This window comes from Nansenia antarctica (assembly GCF_963989245.1).
Source record: "Nansenia antarctica genome assembly, chromosome: 8".
Classification (NCBI taxonomy): domain Eukaryota; kingdom Metazoa; phylum Chordata; class Actinopteri; order Argentiniformes; family Microstomatidae; genus Nansenia; species Nansenia antarctica.
In genome coordinates, this window is record NC_137678.1 from 52,705,723 (window position 1) to 52,716,817 (window position 11,095).

The window sequence follows — 11,095 nt, forward strand, 5'->3', positions numbered from 1 at the left end:
TCAATTGAACATGAACATGCTAAATATTTTGTTTAAGTGTAATCACACTTTCCACTTTACCAAAAACCTGTAAAATCCAAGTCTGTTTTTTTCTTCCCTTAAAACTGTTATTACACACTCATAACATACAGTAATGTTAAATAACTGCCACGGCAAAAGCACTTACTCCTAAGACATTTTCTGAATCTTTCATAGCCATAGAAACTCAAATAAATCCAGGTGGAATGTTTATTAATAATTCATAATAGGGTTAATAGGGACAGCAGAGCCCTAATCTACTTTTGACTTTGCTTTCGTTTTTATAAAGAAAAGGAAATATGCATTCATTGCGTAGTTTGTGTTCTGCAGTTACAACCTACCTAAAATCGTATCATGAACCCGGTATCGTGAATCGTATTGAATCAAATCATGAGTTGAGTGTATCGTTACATCCCTAGTCCTCACCAGATGGTGCCTCTGGGAGTTGTAGTTCTTTAGAGGCCTGAACTACACTGGGAGAGTCGCCCCGGTCAGGAGGGGGGGGGAGAAGAGGAGAGGAGAGGGCCGGTACCAGGAGTGGCTAACAGCAGACCCCCCCGCCGCCCCCACTGCCTTCCTCTCGCCATGCTACAGCAGGACTGCCTCAGCACAGCGGGGAGAACGGAAAACAAACAAACAAATAACCAAAACAAACAACAACGGAATCATAACCACAATTCCAACATCAGACATTCTGTACAGGGATTCTTCCTCCTGAAGGCCACTTCCTGTGGGGTTGTGTCTCTGTTACTGTCTCGTTATTGCATCACATGGCGGCAGAAAGGGGGGGGGAGGTGGGCTAGGAGGAGAACGCTGACGTCCGTCTGGTTGATCAGAAATGTGTTTCTCCATTTTGTAACTTGGGAGAAAACCAGACTTCCTGTGTCCATGACGCTCCCAAGCAGAAGGCTGAGAACTGTAGACAAGGGGGGGGGGCAGACACACACACACACACAAACACACACACAGACAGACAGACACACACGACACCTGTCGTAAGCAAAGCCGTATCACTGCAGGTTAGGGTTGGGGGCTGGTGGTTGTGGGTAACAGTTCATTAGCAGCAGTGAGGCTCAGTACTCGATGGTCACTGCTTTGGTCTTGAGGTATTCCAGAAGAGCGTCCTCTCCTGAAGGAACAGAAGCAAGGAAAACCAATCAAACACAGATCAACACCATCCATCTATCAGCTCACTGGACCATCCCCTTTAGGTGGCTCAGCTGTGTTCTAAGAAGACTAACTATGTTCTAAGAGCACAATTACATTTGATTTTAATCACCATCATGCAACACATATTAGAGTACAAAGAATTGGGGTACATTATTCTATCAAATATTTTTCTGGAATAAATGTACATACTTTGTCCATGGCTTCCTGGATTGCCATCACTTTTTTGCCGATCACACCTCCTCTCTTTTTAAAGAGATGCAAAAGCCTGTAGGTGTGCATGTCAACGATACACTGGTATGAACTGGTATGAACGCGGGCTCGTTCGCCAGACAGCGCCAACGTTCGGAGGTTTCGGTACGTGAACGCGAACCGGCGTTCGGAACTGCCGGTGTGAAAGCCCTAATAGTGAACTGCACCAACTCAGCCACCGTGGACAAACGTGTCCGGGTCTACCCCAACACGAAGCCATGGATGACTGAGAAGGTCCGAAAACTGCTCAAGGAGAGGGACAACGCCTACTCAGCGAAGGACACACTGCTGTACAGCACCACCAGGGCTAACCTAAACCGTGGCATCCGGGAGGCCAAGGCAGACCACAGAGAGAAGATTGAGGAATGCTTCCTGAGCAACGACTCCAGGCGGGTGTGGCAGGGGGTTCAGCACATGACAAACTTCAGAGCCAACAGGCTCACAGCCGCGGAGGACGACCCCCTGCTGGCGGAAAAGCTGAACTCCTTCTACGCCCGGTTCGACGAGGGGCGAACGGAGGTAACCACAACACAAACACCACTCTCTCCAGCTCTCAGCAGCCTCACCCTCAAAGAGCATGAAGTGAGACGCGTGCTGAAGGCGGTGGACCCCAGAATAGCCTCAGGGCCGGATGGCGTCCTGGGACGGGTGCTGAGGGACTGCGCCGACCAGCTGGCCGGGGTTTTCACCAACATCTTCAACCAGTCCCTGTCCCAGGCCACCATCCCACCCTGCCTGAAAACCTCAACTATCATCCCAGTCCCGAAGAAAAGCACGGTGAGCTGCCTAAACGACTACCGCCCGGTGGCACTCACTCCAATCATCATGAAGTGCTTCGAGAAACTGGTCCGGGCCCACATAGTCACACGCCTCCCGCCCAACCTGGATCCATACCAGTTCGCCTACAGAGCCCACAGGTCCACAGAGGACGCCATCGCGACGACTCTCCACTCCACTCTATCCCACCTGGAGAGGGGGAACAGCTACGCGAGACTGCTCTTTGTGGACTTCAGCTCTGCCTTCAACACCATCCTTCCAGACAGGCTAGTGACCAAACTACTAGACCTGGGACTATCACACTCTATCTGTGCATGGATCAAGGACTTCCTGTCTGACCGCCCCCAGAGGGTGCGGGTGGGCTCCCACACCTCCACAGCCCTCAGACTCAGCACTGGGTCCCCCCAGGGCTGCGTGCTAAGCCCCATCCTCTACAACCTCTACACCTACGACTTCACCCCCGTCCACCCCAGCAACTCCATCGTAAAGTTTGCAGACGACACCACCGTGGTGGGCTGCATCTCGGGGGGGGACGAGGCGGCGTACAGGGATGAGGTGGAGCAGCTGGGCAAGCTGTGCAAGGTTAACAACCTGCTACTGAACCAGTCAAAGACCCAGGAAATCATGCTTGTGACCTTCTACCGCTGCACAGTGGAGAGCATCCTCACCTACTGCATCTGCGTGTGGTTCTCCAGCTGCACAGCCGCAGAGAGGAAAGCGCTACAGAGAAGTCGTGAGATCGGCCCAGAAGATCACCGGCGCCCCCCTCCCCTCTCTGGAAGAGCTGTACAACACACGCTGCCTCAGGAAGGCCTCCAAGATCTCCAGAGACCCATCCCACCCTGGGAACGAACACTTTGTTCGGCTGCCCTCGGGCAGGCGGTTCAGGACCATGTCCGCAAGGACAAATAGACTGAAGCTCAGCTTCTACCCCAGGGCCATTCAGGCCCTGAACACAGCAAAGACCTAGGTTCTAGGCCCTGGACAATCTAGACCAGGGGTCGGCAACCTATGGCACGCGTGCCAGCAGTGGCACGCGACAGCTTAAACAGTGGCACGCAAGCAATAAGTGCGAGAATGGGAGAATGTTTTTATTTTATGTTGGCCGCGTTCGTAAATTCGCGCACACTGGGTTCAACGTCATAATGGGACCAAGTAATTTGATTGGACTAGAGGCAGTCTCGGGGACGCTCCGGCGCTCTCAGGGCGAATTTACGAATGCAGCCCTAGTCTCTCTTCCACTCCACGAGAGCCGTATTCTGGCGCCTATTTTCAAAGTAAAATTCTGAATTCGATACAATACAAGTGTTACTGTTAAGCACACATAACAATATAATAATAATATATAATAAGAGTGGGGTTTTGTGTCCCAGAAAGACCGTGCTGTATGTGTCCTATGTCACGAAAATGTTGTTTGCCGAACTTCAAGCGTTAAACGGCATTATGAGACCAAACATCAGAAGTCGTTCAAGGATGAAACAGACAAGGCCGAATCAATAAGACGTGCTGTGTCAATATATGGGAAGCAGGCCAGCACCTTTAAAGCATTTGCCACTGCTAAAAATCACGCAACTGAAGCAAGCTTTCGCATTGCTCATTGCATTGCGAAACGTGGAAAGCCATTCACTGATGGAGAATATATTAAGGAGGCTTTCCTCTGTAGCTCAGATGTTTTGTTTGAAGGCTTATCAAACAAAGACACAATAAAATCAAGAATAAAAGACATCCCAGTGTCAGCCAGAAGTGTGGAACGAAGAATAGGAGAAATAGCAGAAAACGTGAAAGCGCAGCAGACCGCTGGTTTGAAAGATGCGACGGTGTTTAGCCTCGCACTTGATGAGAGCGTAGATGTGAATGACATGCCATGTTACCACCCCCAGATAATGGAGTTGAGCAAAGGAAAACAGGGCCAGGGATCACATTGATTGTTAGGACTGTTTACATGGCTTTGCATACATAGCTCTTTGCAACCCCAAAAAAAAGTTTGTTGTGGTTGGAATAAAAGAATAAAATGTAAGTAACAACCAAATAATTATATAAATATGAATTATAATTCATACAAGTAAGACCCTTGTATAATCACCATCCAGTTAGGCCTACTTATTAAAATGATAACCATGGGAGCACAGTTAGCATTACAACAAAAATTGAGCGCTCCAATTTGCTTAAAGTTGTGCTACGCATCACAACGTTTAGTTGTCTTAGATGTTATGTTGGTCATTTTGTTCAAGTTTCAGTTAGTTGACTGTTAGGCCTGTTTATTTAGCATACATGGCTTTGCATACATAGCTCTTTGCTGAAAATTGTTGTTCATGTTGTGGAATAAAATTGCAGATCAGTTGGTCTGTTTGGTTTGATGTCGAGTCATAATTAATGTTGATATTGTGGTTGGCACACTGACTAACAAGAACATTTTAAAATGGCACTTCATATCAAAAAGGTTGCCTACCCCTGCTGTAATATAGTGGTAGCCTAACCACGGTCAGGGTCTTTCAGGCGGAGGATTCGGATCATCGGATCAACTCCCGGTGAACTAGGGGAAGACAAACCAGCCATTTAACCACATTTTGCTAAATGAGCCTAGCTACATTGTGCTCTCATGCTAAATTAGTCTAGTTACATAATGCTCTTATGCTAAATTAGCCTAGCTAAACAATGCCCTTATGCTAAATAAGCCTATCTACATTGTGCTCTCATGCTAAATTAGCCTAGCAAAATTGTGCTCTCATGCTAAATTAGCCTAGCTAAACAATACCCTTATGCTAAATTAGCCTAGCTACATTGTGCTCTCATGCTAAATTAGCCTAGCTAAACAATGCCCTCATGCTAAATTAGCCTAGCTACACCCCAGATATGGATATTCTTGATGTTAAAATATATAATTGTTTACATTCTTTAACTTCTTTGAGGCAATTCAAAACCCAAAATTGTCAAGAGATGTGATGACAGAAGAAAAACAAACAAACAAATGTACCGTATTTTCCGGACTATAAGTCACACTTTTTTTCATAGTTTTACATTACCGTCTACAGCCGCGAGAGGGCGCTCTGGGCTTGTGACAACTATATGCTGCTCCTGTACCACTGAAGAAATTAACTGAAACATTAACGGAAGCTTGGTGAACTTGTTTACTGGTAACTTGCTTGTTGGACTAGCTGGCTTGTTATGTTAATTTAGCCTATTCAGCCTCCCAGGTATGTTCTTTATGCTATTGTGTAGCTGAATAACTGTTAATGTGTCACGTTAACATACCGGACACCTATTCAGCCTGTTGTTCTGTGTGCTATTGTGTAGTTGAATAACTTGCTTTTCCAGATTAAATGTCTGTTCTTGGTCTTGGATTTTGTGAAATAAATTTCTAAATAAATGCGACTTATAGTCCAGTGCGACTTATATGTGTTTTTTTTCTTCGTGGCGTATTTTTTTACTGGTGCGACTTATACTCCGGAGCGACTTATAGTCCGGAAACTACGGTAATGGGACGTGACAGTACCTCATGGTTTGCGAGGTGAAGAATATGAACTGGTGGAAGGGCTGGCTTTTGGCAGTCTTCAGTATCATGTCCATGGATATCCTCCGGGTCACCATGTCCTAAAAAGTGCCAAAGACACTTTAGATCAGTTACATTAGATCAGATTCAACTTTATTGTCATTGATTACAAGTACCAGACAAAGAAATGCAGTTTAGTATCTAACCAGAAGTGCAAATAGTGATATGAATGAATGAATGAATGAATGAATGAATGAATGAATGGAATGAATGGACTTTATGTCATTGCTACAGTACAGGTACCAAACAACGAAATTTAGGAGGGGTGGCTCCCCTGGTGTTAGGAAAGGGAAAAAAAAGAAAAACACTTTTTAGAAAAAGAAAAAATCACAAGAAGGTAAGGAGCTGGTTTACATAAATAAAGAACAGTGATAGGTACAGTATGGCAGTTTAGAGGTATACACAGTTATGAGCTATGTACAGTTAATTACAGTTACAGTCAGTTAGTCCCATTTCAAATGTAGTCACATACTCTTCTCACAAATATACGCTAACACAAGATAAATGGGTCAAGACTTAAAAGCCAGTTAATTTCATGAATGTAAAATGTCACCATAGATACCCCGTAGATGTAGATGTCAAAATCATCAAGGCAGCGGAAGGGGGCTTCGGCGATGGCCCAAAGGGAGAGGAGGAAACAGACAGTGTAGAAGGAGCGTTCTCCTCCGGACAGGGACCGCATGTCACTCAAGGCCGCCTTGTCACCTTGACCTGGCTGGACCTGAGAGAGAGAGAAAGGGAGGGAGGGAGTGGGAGAGTGAAGAGAAGAAGTTTATTTAGTGATCTATGTATAGAGAGGGAGAGAGATCTATCCATCTATCTATATATATAGTTCATAAACTGTAGGCTGGCAAATACATGAAGGAGCTGTGGCTTGTCCTTACCGAGATGATCATGGTTTCCTTCTTGTGGTCGAACACCATCCTTCCTGTGTAGCCTCTCTGTGATAGCACGTCGTCAAAGTATAACTTACAGCGACATGACAGTGACCTGGAGAGAGGCGAGCGACAATTGAATTCAATATCAAATTCAAATTTGATACAGGACCTTATGCTTGCCTGCAGCACCACCCAGTGACCTCTACGAGACTGTTATGCGCTTTTTACACTTTTGTGACGACCTGAACCGCTTGGCTCTGCTCAGTTTAACCTAGCTTGGGTTCAGCAGTAGGGTTGGGTACCGAAAACCGGTAACGGTATGGTACCGCTTACTTTACATTCGGTACCTACCGAACCGAATTGCAACAGAGATTTTGGTTCCTCGTTTCGGTTCCTCTCTCTCGCCCCCTGGTGTCCGAAACGGACGTTACATGCAACAGTCAACCGCCCGTTAAAGTTCCACTCAGTGCGTGTAGTGGTGAGGAGCTGAGCAGTTGAGTGACAAAGAGTTGTGCCTCAGCAATAAAAAAGTAAAAAGCTGTTTAATGTTGTCGACCGTGTTATTATATAGCTACAGTGTTTCCTCTATGGGCCGCCACAAATAAGTTTTCTCCGCCACTAATTGATTCAGTCCACTAAGTCAACGTTTTCTCCTCAGGCTGCGCAACGAGAAAGGCAGCGAGGTATTATGACCGGAGAACAGTAAAAAAGCAGATTGAAGCTAGATTTAGGCCCGCTTTGAGACCTATATTTCGTTCCGATTTAGGGAGTAGTAAGTTACAATATGTTACAATGTTGCACCTCCTCTTTGGTTTGTGTTCGCACTGAAGTCGAGACTGAACCGCTCTCAACACGTGCAAGGCAACGCGCTTGCAAAACTGTTTTGTGATTGGTCCGAATTTAGCGGGAAATTTGGATTTCAGGAAATCCCTCTCCCTGTCCCTCTCTCCATCACTTTAGCAACGACACAGTATTGGCAGGGGAAAAGAAGGTCAGTCGAATTTTTATTGACAACGGATTTACATGCTGGAAAAACAAGCAGCTAAAATTCAGGGAACATTTGGACAATAAGAGACACAAGGGAGCTGTGGTCACATGGTCTAATTACAGGGCAATATGCGTGGGGCAAAAATAATCTATTGCCTCTAAAATCCTCACGAACAGAACGGCGGAGGTACGGGAAAACAAGGCTCATGTCGGTGTCATCAAAGGTAAAAGTTGGTTTTCTCAGCTGATAATATGCATTACCTTGCATACCTTGTTATGTACCAAATATACCAAATGCTCCATCTGACTGTCACACTGTGATTTTACTTTGAACAGTTAGTGAGTAACGTTAGCCGGTTTTGTGCGTGTACTCTCTTGTAGGCCTACTTCGTATTGATGAGCTGATGTCTTTTCAGTGTGTGTGTGTGTGTGTGTGTGTGTGTGTGTGTGTATGTATGTGACAGTTTATATTCTACGGATGTTGTTCAGTGCTGTATGCGTGTTCCCGGTTCTGTGTGTACTCTTGTGTACTTCATATTTGATGAGCTGATTATCTTTCACTGTGTGTGTGTGCATATCTGTCAGTCACATGTATATTATACGGTAACCTATGTTCAGTGCTGTATGCGCGTTCTGCTGCAGCTGTAGCCTCAGGATATCTTGGTATTTGATCACCTGCTATATAAAACATCGCCGCATTAATGGCTTAACCGCAATTTATTTTTTATTTTATTTTTGCCACCCTCTAGTTTTTGGTGAAATTACGTCTTGACGCGCGTGCGCGTTTCATGCGTGTGCACGCGGATAAGTGACCACCCCGCCACTAATGTGAAAAATCCTGGAGGAAACACTGAGCTATATATATATACATTTTTAAAATCAAAAGTACCGATTTAAGTAGCGTTTCGGTACCGGTACCGTTTATAAAGTATCGGTTTGGAACCAGTATCGGATAAAACCCAAACAATACCCAACCCTACTCAGCAGTGTGAAAAGGGCATAACAGACTTGATACCTGTGTCTGATAGAAACACGGTGTGACATTCCCCTATCCTATCCTGTTATCTAATAGGACAAGAAGAGAGAGATGCGGTCTGTGGGATCCACCTACGTCCTCAGTGTGGTGTAGTCGGTTAGCCTCTCGTTTATGATAGTGCCCAGCATCTGGGTGAAGCGGTTGAGGCTCTTTACCTCCCGGGCCAAGGTCTTGTAGCTCTGATGGGCCTCATGGAATTGCCTGAGGAGGGAGGAGAGACGTCATCATTGTGTGGACAGTTTCTCCAAAGTGACTTACAAATTGGAGGTTACAGGGACAGTCTCCCTGGAGTAACTGAGGGCTAAGTGCCTTGCTCAAGGGCACACTAGTGGTGGTGTTTACCCAGGTGGGTCAACAGTAGTTTACCTGATGACCGTCTCGCGGTCTCCCTGCTGGGTGCTGATCTTCACCTTCAGGCGGCTGATCTCGCTGTCCAGATTCCTGGCCGAGCGTCGCACCTCCAACCGCTCAGGGCAGATCTCAGAAGCTATTTCTACGGCGGTCTGGAGCACACACATGCACACTCAATGTTTGGAGGCAGAGATGAACAGAGACATACAGTAGACATACAAATGGGGTATGTCTACTGTATCAAAAGTAATTTGATTGGACAAGAGGAATTCCATGACTGCTGATCAGATTTCCAGAGCGAATTTACGAGTGCAGCCTAGGTATAAACCATTCGCAGACTAGTTTTTTTTTCATAACACGAAGGTTTTAAAGTACCCACTCGATATAATAAACAACAGTTTAACGATCAAATGTGTGGATTGGATTCACTATTCTCGTTTGCCATAGGCTACTGGTAAGGGAGACTTTTGTAAATACTTCCGTTTTGGGATGTGTTAGTGTTTGGGGCTGTGTGATCATCTAATTATGTGTAGTTATGTGTTTCTAGCATGTCGATGTTCTATCAGCATGTTGTGATGTTATCAAAATTAAGAAGATGAATGGCTGAAATGGCGCAAAGCGGGGAAAAACTAATACGACATCTAAAGTCTGGAACGATTATATTTCAAAACAACGCTTCCCTTTAACTCCCCGAGGGCTCAGACTACTGCCAAGTCTATCGCTGGGTTTATTTGCAAAAAACCTTCGCCTGTACAGTGTTGTGGAAAATGAAGGTTTCTGCCGAATGCTGCTAACACTGAAACCATGTTGTGAAATACCAGTTAACACAGATATTGTGATGTATCGTTGATGAATTGTCTTACAATGTATCGATTATCGCAAAATCAATGTACCGCGATACTATCGATACGGGGGGCAATATATTGTACGGTTATCGATACGTGAGTTACCTTGCGATTCCCACCCCTAGTTATGACGGTATTATACAAGTGATGTTGACAGGTAAAATAATTGGTCCTACCAAGAGCTCCTGCTCCTTGGCCTGAATGCTGGTCCAGAGGGCCTGGATGCTGTTGATGTGGGCCTTGCGTCTCTCCTCGTGGTGCTTCCTATGGTGCTTGCTCTTCTCCACCTCCTGGTCTGTCCTAGCCAGCTCCCCCTGACAACGCAGAGGGATGGACAAGCCATTCAGATTAGGATTGAGAACTCCTTCATACAGTATAGTCGAATGGCTGGGCAATTTGGTTGCAGCATAATATGAAGGAAGAGACATGAAGGATATCACTGAAATCCAATATTTTTGTGGATATATAGATATCACAATAGATAACGTGGCGAAACAATGTTTTCAGGGTTTAGGTGTTTTCATAGTAATCTAACTAGAATGAACACCTTCCGTCTACAACACATCACTATAAACCATATCTAGTAAAAGTCCTCCTGAGCCGTTTTAAAAAACCTGTTTGAAGCTGGATCTTCTCGATTACATCTGTTTTGTTGTTGTTTTTTTTATCTCTCGTTTAATGCTTTTAAAAACTTGCATCCTTCCTTTTTACAATTCCAGCAGAAAAAAACAAAAAAACATACAGTATATCAATATTATGACTGTTTAGTATCTGTGTGGTGCACATGTCGGGGCCAGTTTTTGGCAGATTTTAGAACCAGAGGCTGACATCATATAAACATCCTGTATCACTTCAACTAGTTGTAGACTTTACACACCTTAATCCATCACAATTAAAGGCAATCTAAGCTATAAACCATCTTTCACACTGAATGCAGCCTGAAATGTCCAGAGTTAGCAGATCTAGCACCTGTTCTACTGCCATTCTAGAGAACTAATTTTCCCAGAATGCTCAGAGGCGTTGGTTAAACTGACCTTGATGGGTTCGGCCTCCTCCATCACAGCGGTGATGGTGTCTTTGTGCTGTCTGTACCTCTGCTCCGCCTCCTCGCTGGAGGCCTTCAGCTGGGCCATCTGGACGCAAGCGGCATCCTTCTCAGCACGCGACACAGAGATCTTCACAATGATCTCCTGCAGCTCTTCCTCCTATAGGGGAGTGTGTGTGTGTGTGTGTG

The 11,095-nt window shown here is 45.3% G+C and overlaps 1 protein-coding gene across 1 annotated transcript; it reads right to left on the reverse strand.

Annotated features, from left to right (window-relative positions):
- Window positions 1–1,091: 1,091 nt before the first annotated feature.
- On the reverse strand, window positions 1,092–10,994 carry LOC308164400 (structural maintenance of chromosomes protein 6-like; the record flags this gene model as incomplete). The annotated part of the gene is made up of 9 exons (XM_080538501.1): window positions 1,092–1,147; window positions 4,692–4,747; window positions 5,708–5,805; window positions 6,318–6,485; window positions 6,649–6,754; window positions 8,741–8,866; window positions 9,032–9,168; window positions 10,038–10,175; window positions 10,896–10,994. The coding sequence occupies 9 exons, from the start codon at window positions 10,992–10,994 to the stop codon at window positions 1,092–1,094; spliced, it is 984 nt and encodes a 327-aa protein (XP_080394627.1).
- Window positions 10,995–11,095: the final 101 nt, after the last annotated feature.